This window comes from Pituophis catenifer, unplaced genomic scaffold (genome assembly GCF_029215685.1).
Source record: "Pituophis catenifer annectens isolate HBS135680 unplaced genomic scaffold, rPitCat1.0.hap2 SCAF_6, whole genome shotgun sequence".
NCBI lineage: Eukaryota > Metazoa > Chordata > Lepidosauria > Squamata > Colubridae > Pituophis > Pituophis catenifer.
The window spans coordinates 38,532,405-38,548,855 of NW_027256886.1; the positions used below are offsets into that span (position 1 = coordinate 38,532,405).

General features: G+C 35.3%; 1 protein-coding gene across 2 annotated transcripts in view; it reads left to right on the forward strand.

Annotated features, from left to right (window-relative positions):
- Positions 1-3,129: 3,129 nt before the first annotated feature.
- The window catches only part of DGKG (diacylglycerol kinase gamma), a 76,141-nt gene continuing 62,819 nt past the window's right edge, over positions 3,130-16,451 (forward strand). The window contains exons 1-3 of one of the 2 annotated variants that reach the window (XM_070946402.1): positions 3,130-3,196; positions 10,657-10,733; positions 15,410-15,430. In XM_070946402.1, coding sequence (XP_070802503.1) covers positions 3,130-3,196; positions 10,657-10,733; positions 15,410-15,430 — 165 coding nt within the window. The remainder of the gene's footprint in view (positions 3,197-10,656; positions 10,734-15,409; positions 15,431-16,451) is intronic. The other variant, XM_070946403.1, reaches the window with a different exon arrangement.

The following is a 16,451-nucleotide window of genomic DNA, read 5'->3' on the forward strand; positions in this document are numbered from 1 at the left end:
GATGACACAGGTTTGACACCCCTGGTGTAGAGTTTGAAGACCAGAAATTCTAGAAGCCAGTCTGAATATCAAACCTAGGTTGTGAATGGAAAATAAGGAGTCTGCAGTTGGAGACCAAGAGCCTGGAGGCTGCTTTTATATAGACCCAGCTGCTGTTTTGGTTTGATCAAGGATTTTGCAGCCCTCTCCTGCCTAGGGAATATGCTAATTGCCTCTATTCACCCCTTTGTAATTGCTAGTGAATTCCAATTTAGGTGCCCTGCCAGCATGGTGCCTCATTATCTGAACTGGGTTTCACCTGCTCAGGTTTATTGTCTCTTGGAGCATCCTGATTGCCTGCCAGCTCTGCAGGCTGATAGTCTGGTTTGCTGTTTAACTTCACGTTCTGCAGATGAGACATAACCCTTACAATTCAAGTTAATGGAAATTCCTTCTCTGCATGAAGCTTCTTTTACCTTGCTTGGATCTATGCAAATTGCTTTTTAATAAAAATGAATACACCTGACATTAAATGGAGGGATACTCACACATGCCTTCAACTCCATAGTTTATTTTGTAATAATGTATTGCATTTGTTGAGTAGAGAGTGGATTGGATCAGTTGAAATGACTTTAATTTCAAAATTGTCAGAAGGCCCAAAGACCCTACATCACCCCGAGGGTTTTATATGAATGACTTCCTCTTCTATACTTCCAAATAGAATTTAATGACTTTGCTGATACTATCTTCGATCAAGAGAATCTAAATGTTGTGTGTGCATGATCCACTCAATTAAATGTAATTTTCAACCTAAATTGTTTACCAGAAAAAGATTTAACTATTTCTTCTTGACTCTAAAATGAAGCAAAATTAACAGGAGAACTTCTATGAACATCATCTCTGTGTGTCCTCTTTAATTTTTGTTTTCCTGTATAGATACCCAGGGTGTAAAGGGGCTGGCATTAGGTAGGGTCCCACCCAATTCTGTCATAGTGATATTGTTGTCAACATCATTATGATGGGTTTTTAGTTCTTTACTCAGGTGAAAATGAAATGTAGATGAATAACTAAAGGAAGTGGCAGCCTCACAACCTTTTTTGCAGCAGCTCAAGGGACATTAAAAATTTCTGCTTCTTGGTTGACTGGGTCATTGGAGATTGCTGCTAACTGAGGGTGTGATTTAATTACCTGCAGGAACAGCTGTCTCAGCTGTCTCTATGAGTCAAATGGTGAGCATTAGCATTATTAAATACAAAGCAGGCAGGGAGAAGGTAATTCTGTTTGCTGTAATTGTCCACTTTAGCTAGAGTAGTCCAAGAACAAAAACAAATAAAAACAAAACACACCACTAAACCATCTTACATAGAGTTCACATTATCTTCTTTCAATTTACTGCATTATCTATATTTAAGAAGTTCTCAAAAATCTTCTGAGTAACTTTTTTCTCTGAGAAATCATGCCCTGCTTGCCTCCAAATATCACACTAGCCATGTTTTTATATTGATTGATCTGCTCATGCAACAGGCATAACTGAGTCAAGCTATATTCAGCTATATTTGGCAAAGGCAGAGTGTTTAATTAATAATATGCCTTTACTTTTACTGTTTAGAGGGAGGGAGAAAGACAGAATAGACTTTTCTCAGTTCAATATCCTCCAGAGATTGGATTATAATTCCCATAATTCAAGTAAGTAGAGCCATGGTCAGTCTTCTGGGACACTATGAAACTCATTTAATAGTATATCTGGACAGTTTCAATTTGGAGAAGTTCATATAAATGAGTAATAATTTTCTGTATTTAATAAAAAATAAAGCAACTATTCCTTGTTGCTCAGGAGTAGTTTTGCTGTGGGAGTAATTTGCTCCAGTTCTGGACAGAAGTAATATTTGGTTTCTAAACAGGAGGAAAGAAAAAATGCTGGAAAATTATTTTTGGAATAACAAAATTGTGGTTTCCCCCCTTTTTCTATGTATAACTTCCAACACCCCTAAAGTGAGCATTGGATGATGTAGATATGGGAGACATCATGTAAAGAAAATTAGCAATAACTGTGCTTAGTCATAACAAACATTCATTTGGAAATACTACTGTATGCTATATACTACAATCATATTTTCTCTGATTCTCTGATTTACTGAAGTTATGTAAAAATTAGACTGAGACAGAAAATTCTAGAAAGGTACAGAAAGGTTTAAGTCAAGAGAGAATTGTGATTTAAATGTTTAACAACATATTCATGTACATAGCAGTCCTTTCTACAAGGTGCTACATGACTTGTAAGACATAATGCCAAATAGTATTCCTCAGATTAATGAACATTCATGTTTTGCAGAAATGGGATGCCTCTCTGTACAGAACTGTGTTTATTTCAGTATTGTAAATGCATTTTGTAAACTGTAATCTCTATTTTTGATTCAGTGCCTGCATTGAAGTCCTTGAATAGTTCAACTGAGTTCATGGTTCAGACAGTCTCTCCCATTTCTTTAAGATACTTTTATATCATCCACAATATCTAATCTGACTGAACTTTTTTATTTATCATAGAACTGTCCCATCTTTTTGTTATGCTTCTTAGGGTTGCCTATCTATTTTTTTCCAGTCTTTTCATCTTTTTCTTCACAAACTAGGAGGTAAGATATGATAACCACCTAAAGGCAGACCAGAGGACATCATCAATAAGCAAGAATTTGTACCTGATTCTGTGCTTCTAGCCATGTATCATGTTGGAATTAGCCTCTTTCATTGTAATGCTTTTACATTTGTAAAATGTCTAATTAAAATATTGAGTATGTTCTATCTTCATTTTCTTGTAAAACTTCAGAAGCATCTTGAAAAAGTGCATATAATTGTATAACTCACTTTCCTTTTAATTCTAGGTTTGGATACACTGGAATTTTTCATGAAGTACTTTTCTGATGGCAGTCCTAAGTAAAGTAGCTGTAAAGGAACTGGGCACATGAGTATTCCTGATGAATGTGATTTGAGTTCTGTAATAGACATCTATTCTTAACAATAGTAGTACAGAAAGTGTAACCACCTGCAGATCTAAACTGGAGTGATGACCCAGAAGAATTCCTACATGTAGATGTGCATCTTTTCCATGGAATTTGATTAGAGGTGACACAGCCTCCTCACAACTCAACGTAAAAGATGAGTGATGGGGTGTGGATCATGCTTAGTCCAGCAGAGTTTGCTCAGCTGCAGCAATATTCTGAATGTAAGTACTTACCTCAGCCAAATGCCCATCATTCTCTTGATGATTATTTATGTTAGCAATAACATTTCAACTGATTGACCTCCATCACATAATAGATGAGATACAATCTTGTTCAGTTTTGCTTTTACAAGGTGCTACAGTTCATACCATGGCAATTGAGAACTCTTAACATTGTATGCATGGAACACACAGTACATCTAAGCAGCACATACAATTTTTTTAGGGAGTTTAACAAGAGGAAAAGACAAGAGAGGAAAGTAAATAGAAAAGCTGTGTTTTCTGTGAGGACAAGTTCTGAATAAGCCATTACGTGCAAGAGAGTGTCCTTTAAAAAGAAGAATGGTCATTAGTTTACTGTATTGTTGATATAAAACAGCCAAATACCAGGAAGTAAACTGTTTGGGGTGGGGTGGCAGCAAAAGAGTTTCCTGGGAAATTGCTAACAAATTTCTCCCTCCAAGCTTGAACGAAGTTGTTCAGATAAAGACTTGTGCATCATAGAAGGGACAGGTACTGTAACAGGACTTGTTAACTATTCAGCAGGGGGGGGAGGGATCAGACCATCGGCTTATAAAGTTATTGGCCTTCATTGTCTACAAATTAATCCTCAGACTGGGAAATAAACAAGGTGAGCTTCAACTCTTAGTATTCTCATGTAGGAGATTTGGATGGTCCCAACCCTGCTGGCTTTTTATTAGGTTCTAAAGACCTAGTTCTGTGCTTAGGCTTGGGCCCCAAATAATGTGAAAGCACCCATCTCCTGGCTATGTTTGTGCTGTTGACTATGCTGGTTTTCTTGTCTGCAATGGGTTTTTAATTTTGTATTTAATTTTTGTATCCATTAATTGCTTTTATTCTGTTGGTTTACTACCTAGAGTCACTTGCTGAGATGGGTGGGTTTTATAAATTGTTAAATAAATATATCAGAATAAACCAGAAATTAATTCATAGGAATAGCAGACACATAGTAGGATGGTTCTCATGACTGGGATATAATAATCTAAGCACATAATTTGTTCAAAACAGGCAGAAGCAAAAGAAAGGGAGGAGTGGGTTTCCTATTCAGAAATCCAAGGGAATGAATTTGATTGTAGAAACCATATGTGAAGGAATGAATAAAAATAATACTGTGTTTGATGTCTATTAAAGTTCACATAGACACAGGGAAGGTGTGGGTGGTTTTCCAAAACATAATTGCAGAATTTTCAAAAGAATATGAAACAGTAGTGATGGAAACTTTAACTCAGCATCCTTTGGGAGATGAATTCTGCCAAGCACCATCCTACCAGGGAATGAGGACCTGGATTGTGGGGGCAATAAGCTGACTTTGTATAAAAAAGAACACCACTTAGGGGGGCCTGAAAGCCTTACTAAGCAGGTATATATAGTACAAAAGTATGAAGGTTATTGCTTAACGCATTGTAAGCCACCCTGAGTCTCTGGAGAAGGGAAGCATATAAATCGAACCAATAAATAAATAAATAAATAAATAAATAAATAAATAAATAAATAAATAAATAAATTTCTGATTTGCCTTGCTGAAGTCAGAGAAAGGCACAAGAGGAGCAGTTACCCTTGTTTAATTGTAATAAAGAAGATGCTAGGGGTAAAAGAACATCTTAGTAACAAAGACCAAGGCATCATTTCATCCTGCACAGAAGACAATGGTAAATCTCTCCAAAGAAAACCACATAGATAAAAAATATTAAATGGTTGCCAATGTGGTGCTGGATGATCTGGTTAAATAGTGCTCAACAAGCTACTGAGATGTAGCTGAGGATGTTTTGAAGTACTAATGTAGCTTATGATATGGCTAAACTAATGCCTTCAAGACTTTAAGTTGCTAATGATGTCATGAGGAAAAAGAAAAAACAGTTTTGAAATTTAGAAAAAAATTAAAAAATGCAAAGATTCAAAGACATTGTTACATGGAATGTATGAAGCATGAAAATGGAAAAACCAACACAAGGAAAAATGAAATGAATTGATGACACATTGACATTTTTGGCAACAGCAAATTGAGATATACTGGAATTGGACAGGCAGAAGATCATACGGTTTACTACTCAGGATGTGAAAAACAAAGAACAAATGGTGTTGCTTTCATAATTAGGAAGGGCATAGTAAAACAGTATTTGACTACAATGCAACTCTTGACTGAATAATATGAATTAGTCTTGTAGAATATGTATATCAGTTGCTCAGTGATGATGGCAAAATGCTAGCAGGTGAGGCAACACTACTCAGATCCTGTTAGTTTTGTTTCCTTTAATAACAAAGTATGTATTTCATCAAGGAATTGTGAAAAACAGGGTGAAGAAACAGGATTGAATCTTGAGTTTGTTGGGAACAATCTCTATTCTAAATGAGTCTAATTTTGAGGTCCAGATTGCATACCAGAATATGAAGGAGCTTACTGATGGTCTGGCCAGTTCTTTAAGTGTTATTTTTGAGAAATCCCAGACTGTAAACACGACTTTTTTATTAATGACTTGGATCAGGAGATGGAGGGTATGGTTATAGATTTGCAGATGAAGCAAAACTGATGATACAGCTAATCTCTTAGAAGAGATGAAATAAAATTAAACATAATATTGATAGGTTAGAAAAATGTCCTGAAAATAAAAGAACAAAATTTAACAGTGAGAATGCAAAGCTATTTACTTAGGAAACCAAACTCAGGTTCACAAACATAAATAGAGGATACTTGGCTTGACAGAAGTACTTTAAAAAGTGTCACAGACTAACAGTTGATCACAAATTGAGTAAGCAAAGTAATTTGGCTGTTAAAAAGGAAATGCAATTTGTAAAATTTAGGTATGGGAGAATATAGCATCTAGGGAATTACAGGAAGTAATTGTTCCATTTTGTTCTGCTTAGGTCAAATCTTATTTTGAGGATGTATTCATTTCTGCGCATCATGCTAAGAAGAGAAATTCTAGGGAAATCTACAGAAATTAAAAATGATGCAGAGAAAGGCAACAAGGGTGAACAGGAAACTTAGAAACCAAATCTTCTACAGTGACAGACTGAAGGAACAGAGAATCTTTAGCCTGGAGAAGAAAAGATTGAGAGGAAGCAGTCCTTATATACCCAAAAGGCTGTCAACAGAACAACATAGAGACCTAGCCTGTCATCATCTCAGAATGCAGGACTCAGAATAATTAAATTATTGTTTCAAAAATCTGAACAATAAAAGCAAGTTTTCAATTTGTCAGCAGAACTCATTATTCAGAAAGGTGACATAAACCAAGGTACAAAACCACCCATTATAATACGATGATAAGCTCATCTTCACAGGATGTATCTAAGCCAGCTATCATGATGGCTTTAATGTGGGTTCCTGCACTGAGCAAGTGGTTGAATTCAGTGGTTTAGATGCCCCTGCAAAACTACAGTATATAACTCTAAAGTCTATAAATCTGGGGACGTAAACTTCAGCTCTCACTGCATGGGACAAGAGTCTCTAGGAAGTAGCCATATCTTCTCTAGTAGGGCAGGGACTTCATAAAGAAGAAGAAGAGAGGAAAGGGGAGAGGGGGAGGCAGGAGAGAGGAGAAAGAGGAGAGAGGAAGGGAGACCTTGATTACCTAGGCTTATTCAGAATCAAGGCAGACTGGAGAAGCTGATGTAACTTATCACTCACTACTTCCTTATTCAATTATGGATGGTGATGTCACTGGCTGTATAAGAAAGTCTTATTAAATTCTGGATCTTTCCTTAGTAAAAGCATGAATTTGGGCTGCTGTTGATCTAAGGCAGGGATGTCAAACTCGCATCATCACAGCAGCATCAAGTGACGTATCGGGACTTTTTTTTCCCTTCGCTAAACTGGGCGTGGGCGTGCCAGCACATGACGCATCCAGCCCTGGGCCACGAGTTTGACAGCCCCGATCTAAGGGAAGAAAAGCAATGCACTTGGCTGGTGTCAAAGTGTCAGCAATGTAAGTGGAAGAAGAAATATCATTCAGAGAACACATTAAGAAAAGATTATCATAAAGATTGGCAGTGGAGAAGAAGAGAAGAAGAGTTGTTAAAAATATTTATATGTCTAAAGTTTATGGAACTCACTCAACTCTTCTGTATATCCATACAAGTAGCAGCATTATATACATACACACACAGGCGCATTCAAAGACATATTTTACATGGAACTATATAAGATAACCTTCCACAACTGTGCTCTACAGATTCATTGGACTTCAACTACATGACCTCCAGCCAGTATAGCTAAAACTGAATCCTACATTCCCATTTGGGAAGATCAGTGTGAAGTTTAAGTGCTGAGAATGTACAGAAAAGAATGTTCCCACTGACTTATCACCATGAATTTAATCTTTCAGAGACTCTAGCCTAAACATCACAAAATTCATTACCCCTGAAGAGATGGGATCTTGAGCAATCCCTATAGTTTATATATAGAAGCCTCTGTAGACATCTCAAAGCAGTCTCTTTCTTTTAATCATTTCCCTGTGGTTTTTCAGTCTATTTTATCCTTTGGGACCAATTTCTTAATCCAGAGCAGTTGAACTGTGAGACTGCTGGGACATTTCAATTCCTGGAGTTCTGAAAGCTCACTAAGGAGGATTAAGAAGCAGAGAACAATGGCTTCCATTCAGACATTTTATGGAAGAATTCTTCTTAAATATAGCTGATGGTAGAGTTAAAAAGAGATACTATCATACTGTGTTATATTAATTCTGTGACATAAACCAAGGTACAAACCCACACATTATAATACTATGAGTAAACCATGCCACTTTAAGACTCTGCTTGCTGTACAACTTACAGTGGCATGGTTTACTCATAATGTTATAATGGGCTGGTTCATATATCATGCTAAGCCTAAAGTAAACAAACCTTGTCCTTGTGAATTAGCCCATGTAAGAAGTCTAATTTATTGTCACACTACAGAAACAGGCTATAATCCTTGCAGATAGAAAGTTGGCATGACATTAAGTATTAAAAAATTGAAAGGAATAGAATATAACCATTAATATCTTAGCCCAACCACATGGAAGAGATGTGATACTTAAACACTTGTCTTTTTTGCCACCAAAAAACAAAGTTGCCTCCATTCTGCCTCTTTTACATCTGTTCTGAGATTTATTTTTCAATAGCAATAGCAGTAGAGGTAAGGAAATAGATTCGAGAATAACATGCTGTGTAATTTTTCTACAACTGTGCCATTTTCAAATCATATTTTTAATTTTATATTGTTTTATTTACTATAAGTAAAAAGCAAATTAAACAGGAAAAGATACGTTGATATATATCTGAGAAAAAAAGAAAAATATCTTCTTTTTCTCTTTTTTATGAAGCACTATAAAGCCACTGATTAAATTTTGATAAGACAGAAATATATTAATCTTTTCATTGACTCAGTGAAGAGCCAGGTCAGGGTTGAAAGTGAACATATTTATTTAGGGTTCTCTTTTTCCCCAGAAGTATATTTGCAACACCTAAAGTGAAAAGTCTAATATATCCAAGACTGTTCATAAATGTTCAAATTCTATATTAATAAAAATATAAATACTGAGCTAAAATGAGCCATCAAAAGTTCATAGATCCAAATCATATATATTAAAATCCTTCAAATCTGTTTACACCTTCAATACAAAGAATGGAAAGCCATCTTTCTTAAATAATCAAGTATCATTTCCTGAAAAAAGATGAATAGCAATAGCACTTAGACTTATATACCATTTCACAGTGCTTTACAGCCCTCTCTAAGCAGTTTACCGAGTCAGCATATTTCCCCCAACAATTTGGGTCCTCATTTTACCCACCTCAGAAGAATGGAAGGCTGAGTCAACCTTGAGCCTGGTGAGATTCGATCTTCCAAACTGCTGGCAGCCGGTGATCAGCCTGCAGTACTGCACTCTAACCACTGCAGCACCATGGCTCTTAATGAATTTTAAAATAGACCAATCCAGTCATTTAGAGAAGGCCATTGAAAGTCTTTCCTCCATTGCAAAGTACATGTGGCATGGATAAGACAACTGCTTTTCTCTGTGGTTGCCCCCACATTCTGGAATACTCTTTGCTATTAGGTATATATGGCTCCTATTTTGCCTATGTTCCAAAAATTAATTAAACTTGTCTTATTTCAGCAAGTCTTTGACTCCATCTGATTGATTGATTGAGGACGTGTATCTTGGCTTCTGCTAGGAATTATATGCCTATCTTGCTTGTTTTTCTTTTTACTGCATATTACCCAGAGTCCTTCAAAATTGGTTATAATTTCTGAAATACATAGAAATAGCTATTCTAGGTCTTTTGATCATTTTCTCCTTATATATTAAATTAAATGACCCAAGATGCCATTAATGCTAGCTCCAAGGCATTGTTGGCTTCAGGGTATCAGCAGCCAAGGGGAGCTGAATCATGAGATAGAGTAGTTTCTCAGGCAACAAACTTGTGAAAGGGCAACAAACTAAGGTTCTTGTTGTGGTTTGTTTATTTAAAACAGGTGCATAGCCACCATCATAAAGTCAAACTCTAGGCAGCTTACAAACCAATTTTTCTACCTCATGTACTGACTTGGCTAGCTTAAATAGCACACTCTTGCAGCAAGATAGGTGGCAAACAAATTTTAAAAATTAATAAAATAAATGACTGGGATTGATGAAAAGCCCCATTTGCAGTTTTGCCTCAATCTGCATAATATCTTGGATTTAGGCCAGAATCTTCTTCCTATATCTTCTCCTGTAGATATGAAAAACATGATCTGACATAGTGCATCCTGAGGATCACTCCCTCAGCAGAGGTGCTGTCTCCTCATGTTATGTATTTAATACTACATATTCCCCTCTGCTTTTCTCCCTTTATGATACTTTCAATCATTCTAAATACCCCATGCAGAGATGGAGCTTCTTAACAGCATTTTATGTCAGACAGAGGAGGGAAAAATAGTGCTTTCAATCACTATTCTATCTTCACAGCAGTTCTATCAGGAAGCTGAAATATATTAGTCTGAGATCATCCAATCAAAATTCAATGGCTAGAACTTGTCTTTCTTTACTTTTATTCTAATGCTTTATCAAGCTGATAATACCGATGGGAATCATTATGTGGCTTGTATGAAGATTCCCTTCCCCTGCAAAAATTGGAAATGCTTTCTGCAAAAAAAAAACTTATAATGGTTCTAACTACTAGATTTTAGTGGCTGTAAGACTGGCATACAAATTGCATAAAGAAAGCAGGTTTTTTATCCTGCACACAATAACATGGTCCAACATTTGTATTTGCAATGTGATGTATGTATTACAAGATGGCTCTGAGATTAGGAAAGTAGCTCTCACATTTATTAATGCAATTTAAACCATTTAAAAGAAAGCAGAATATTTTACTATTCAAGGCGTTGCTATTATTCTGTACAATCATTCCTTACCCGGTTATGAAGAACTTGTTTGGAAATAGGCTGCTTTTAATCTTACTGGCTGTCTCTCACTTTCTAGATTCTACCAAGAAATTGAGAGATGTTTTGGAAGAGTTTCATGGGGATGGTATTCTGTCAAAATATAATCCAGAACAAGTAAGGAAATTTGCATTAACTGTATTCATAAATGCCTATTGACAAAATAAACTAGCTGTGTAGATTTCTATGTACAAAATTCCCAAAAGATCTTAATAACATTTTTAGGATAAAATGGTTATTGAATCTTTTGTAAGCTTTTTTAATTATTCAGACCCTAAACCAACCAAACAATATGTTTCCCTAAATATGCCTTTTAATCTGTCACATCAGTTTTTAAAAGAGGTGTGAGTAGATAAAGTGATTTTTATTAGCACCATAATACAAAAGAAGGAAAGTTTTTCTTGTGAGATTAATAGTAACTTCTGGGAAGTGGTATTTTTTTAAATTGCTGAATGGGAAATGGAAAGATAAAACCTCCTCCCTACACAGGGAGCCAGAATGCAAACATTCAGCACTGCTTAGCTTAAGTTCTTTTTAATTACAAGATTTTTGCTAAGGAAAGATACATTTGGCATCATGCCTAGGGTAGTGAGAAAGGTTTGAAAGGTAATTCATTTTTGTATGAAAATTCTCTCAAATATTAATGAAAATCAAAAGCCAAGATCAGACTGGCATCCACACTGTTGATTTTCCAGAAAACTATAAAACTATTTTAGAGAACATTCAAGAAATATTTGTAATAAGTTGCAAGATCCTCCTTTTCTGGTTACTATATTGGTGCAGTTCATCTGCTTCTATGGCTGTTCTAATCATAGTATAATATTGGATATAATATTGATTTGTTTTAATCTTCTTCTATGAAGGAGGAATGTAAGCTGCTCACAGGCCATGAGAGTAGAGCAGCATAAAAATCCTAGTAATAAATAAATAAGGATTTCTGAAGATCTGCAGTCCATCTCTCCTTATAAATTAGCTCTCTACTGGATTTAGTGAAAAACAAATCCTAACATTCTGCTATTGGATGATGCAACTGAGTTTTAACTGTTCTACTTGGAAATTGGAAATCAAGTAGTTGCCTTTTAGTAAGGTGATTTTTAAAGTCGCATTTATTTTTTTAGAATCATTACTGACTCTTAAATGTTCAGGATGGAGAAGCCTAGGCAATATAGGAATATTTCATAAAATCATCTAGTCAAAATGCATGTCATTTACAACATCTTAAAAGTTATTCTCACTGTTTTCTAAAGATATATAGAAGTGAACTACAACTTAATGAATAAATATTAAATTTGAGTATTGTATCATTAGTTTATGCCCTAGGTTTAGTCTCCCCTCCCCCTTATATTTGATATATTGAACTATTACTACTTACTTTTTCAAAATGGCACTTAGAACTTAACTTGGTGGTGGGAGTAAAAGTGAGAAGTTGAGAAAAGCATGAGGATGATTCTGTCATGTTGCTGTTTTTACTAAGAGGAAAAAAGGGGGGTTACTAAACATGACAAAATGAACTATATCTTCATTGCTGTAGGAAAAGGAAATTAGCAAAAACAACAATGAGTTGTTTCCAGGTAAGAAAAGGAAGAAAGCTGCAGAGCTATTCATGAAGACAAATTAGTCCAGAACTGAATATTATTAAATTAAATGGGAAATGAGGACAAATTATCTGTGAGAAAATTTTTGACACCTAGAGTAATTAGAAAGATAAGTCCACAAAAAACCCAGCACAAATTGCAACCACATTCCTATTTAGAAAAGTAGTTGTTAGGCTCTTGGAAGCAAGCAGGATAATGTTTTTGGGTGGCTAGAAGTTGGATGTTCTGCTTTCTGCCACGAGCACATGCTGTGGTTTCTCTTCTGCACTAAGCAGTTGAGGTAAGTATACTTCATTACTATCCACTTGGAAATACGGTTGCATTTGCCATTGGGTATAACAACTAATTGCCTTTAAAATCCTTTGAACCTGGATTTGCTTTTCTGGAGAGGATGTGGAGGAAGTGGACCAAAAAGGAATATAGAAAGAGAAAGGAGATATTTTCATGGAGGTCCTTTGTTACATATACTTTTTATTGTTTAATCGTCCTCCCTTCACTATCCCTTAGTAATAACATTACAGTGGGAGGGAGGAATAATCCACTGCCCAGAATTATACTGATTCAGCCCAGCTTCCTTTTTCATTTAAGGAAAGCCAAAACAAGATAGTTTTTTTTTTAAGGAATAGTCATCATTGTTGACAGGCAAATTAAAACATTGTTTCAGATAGCAGATTACCTGTCACAATAATCACATTGTGGCTGCCTCTGAGGTAGAATTGATTGTAAACTTTTGAGTGCAAAGTGAATCAGTATGGATACACCCAAAAGTATCGTTTTCCTCTAAGATTACACATACAGTCCTGGACCAAATAGCAAAATCTTTTTAACTTTTTTGGGGCAGTTATCTTTTCCAGCTTTAGATGCAATCTATTATTTTATTTTCAACTGCTTTTTATTTTTAACTGCACAAGCGTTTTTGTTCAATTGTATTATTTTTAGGCGTTTCCACATATACCAAATATATTAGTACGTATTTGTCCTTTCAGTGATCTTTCTTGTTGAATTTTCAAATGCTTACCTAACTCAATACAAATCTGGAACTTTTGGTTTTGAGCCAGTTTGAGGAAAGCAATTTGCAGAACAAAGTGATTTATTGATTTATTGTTTTAATCCCATCTTTATTATTTTTATAAACAACCCAAGGCAACGAATATATATAAATACTCCTTCCTTCTCCTATTTTCCCTCACAACAATAACCCTGTGAGGTGAGTTGGGTTGAGAGAGAGTGACTGGCTCAAAGTCACCCAGCCAGATTTCATGCCTAAAGCAGGAGTAAAACTCAACAGTCTCTCAGCTTCTAGCCTGCTGCCTTATCCACTAGGCCAAACTAATATTGTGTAAAGAAAGCTTATATAAATTCACAATACCAACAGCCCAAATAAATTTATCTCTACTTTCTATGAAGCCAATTGTACTGTCTTTTCTAAACTATATAATGAAGATGTTAAAAAACAACTTTTAGAGTCCATTTAAATACTTGAAGCCAACACAGTTAAAAGGGCAATTAATATCTAAAATATTCATCTGATACCAAGCAACACAACAATAAAGATTGGAGAGTCAACTCAATAAATAACAACAAAAATCATATGAAAGTCCCCGGCAAAATAAAAGTATTCTTAGCTACCTGTTCCATTCATTCCAACCTGCTTTCCAACCTGATCATGACAGGAAATACAAGTCCCAAAAAAGTTTAAATGAAAATCATGTAAACTACAACTGTTTAGTAAATTTGAACTGTTAACTGTTTTAGATTAAACTGAATTCAGGGAAGTGAAGGGGAAGGAACAGTTATCATCCTCATTTTTCTATCATTTTTCTATTGGAGGCCTTAATCAATTATGCAGATCCAAAAAGAAATATTTTAAAAACCCTATCAGTAAAATCACACATCAAATATCTTATCTAAATTTCTCAACTCAAAAATATTAAGACAGTTCTGTAATTTGTGTTCATTAATTTCTCTATGAGCGATAAGGTCCCTTCTCCCCATCACTGGGTAGATTTATTAATTTAATTGATTTATTTTGTGTGGTAATAGAAACTAACAGTAAACTATTTATATTTGCATCAGTTGATTCTATCTGTTCTAAAGAAATCACTAGGTCCAAGAATAAGTTGCTGTAGGTAGTATATCTGATAAATTGTTTCATTTTGATAAAAAATAGTTTTCAATGTAATTTAGTGAAATATTGCTTAGAGTATTCCTTGTTGCACTTAATTATTTAAAGCAAAGGTGTTCTGCCACATGTTGAACCAGAAGATAGTTCTACTAGTTACACAACTAACAATACAGTATGTTAGTTTTATAGGCTGGACAATGTAGGAGTTAGAGCAATATTGTAAACATTTTAAAAATATTGTAAACTATTCTATATTGTAAAAATCTAATACTCATTTATATTGCAATCCTGGGAATAAGCCCTACTGGACTTCCCATCCTGAATAACCTCATGAAAGACTTCACTGTTTACTGCAGATCCAATTCTATAGGCAGAATAAGAAAGATGTGTTTGATGACAAATAATGAGGGGCAGGGAACAATGGCAAGGTCCATGAGGTGCTTACAACCTGCCTTCCACCATATAATTTAACCTGTTTCCCTCAGTTCCAGTTAAAATTCTTTCCTCTCACCTCACATCAGATCTAGGTGTTAGTCTGGAATAAAGAAAGGTACTCTGTGTTGTTCTTTGCCTCATCAGAAAATCAGCCTTAGGCAGCACATTCTCTTACCAACCCTAATTAAACTCAGACAGTTGTTAATGAGAATAAACATAGATAATCTATATTCTGTACAAAGCTCTTCGGTAGAAGTCCTAGATACAAATATGACAGACAGACAGACAGACAGACACACACACACACTTCATTAAATCCTTTGAACAGAAAGCTCTTCCTTTCAGAACTTTTTTGCTACCTATCAACTATTTGCAAATTTCCCAAGCCAAAGATCTCATCCAAAATCTTCTGAATAGAACATGTCTTTTCATCTGATGGTGAAGTTTGAAATAGGGATACTTCAGAACAATGTATGCTTCCATACATTCCATGTGCCTTCTATGGTGGAGCACTTGAGGAAGAACTGCAGTCTAATCCTTCATAGATGCTTGAATTGTCTTTGTCCAATGGAGTAGCTACTTTTCAATGCTTCTTCACTCAACTTTGCTTTGTCTTTCTCTGCTCTTTATTCCCTCAGAAGCAAGACACTTTGAACCAAGTAAGACTTCTTTTCCAACTCAGGCTCTCATGTGTTGTGCTATTTGTTGCTTTGTATGGTTGCTTTGGCATAAATTAAGATTTCCCTTAATTATGTAAGTTTATATTTATGATAAGATAATTAAATCCGCACATTATCAAACAGAAAAAACTAAACAAAATTGCTTATCCTGGAGAGCGATAAATCTTTAGGGAGAAAAACAAATCTAATCCTTACAATTTGAAACAGCCCAATTAAAATGAACCTACTGTAGCCATAAAATACTGCAGAAAGAAATAGCAGAAAAATATCTATTTGAAAGAGAATGGAATATATTGTCATGGGAAAAGTCAAGGCTGGTAAAGATGCTCCAAGCTGTATTCCATGAATCATAGCATTGGGTCTGACTTGTTCCCCATTCACCCAAGCCACAAATAATGAAAAAGAATGTTGTGTTGTTTATCTGAAAACTTTTTGGGAACAAGTTAATTGACAAGGAAAATAAAGAGTCAGTGGAATTTTTTTTGCAGTGTTATAGGATATCATAGCATATAGCAGTGATGGCGAAACTTTTAGGGACCGAGTGCCCAAACTGCAACCCCAAACCCACTTATTTATCACAAAGTGTCAACATGGCAATTTAACCTGAATAATGAGGTTTTGTGAGGAATTTCAATCATTCTTTGATTGAAATTTCAGCCAAATTGTTTAATTCAATTTTATTCAGTTTTAAATTTATTTAAATTTATTTATGTTTTTTATCCTGTGGCTTTTCACCGCCCTGAGTCCTTCATGAGTAGGGCGGTATACAAATCAAATAAAACTAAAACTAAACTAAACTAATTCTTTCACAACTTGACTTCTCCCTGGTGGCACTGGATTTCTTTAACAGCACAACTCAGGAATGATGGGAGTGTAGTGCAGTAGCCTCTGGAGGGCCATCACATCCTTATTCCTTCCTTCCTTCTTTTTCCCTTCCTTCCTTCTTTCTCCTTCCTTCCTCCCTTCCTCCCTTCCTTCCTTTAATCTTGTATATTATGGT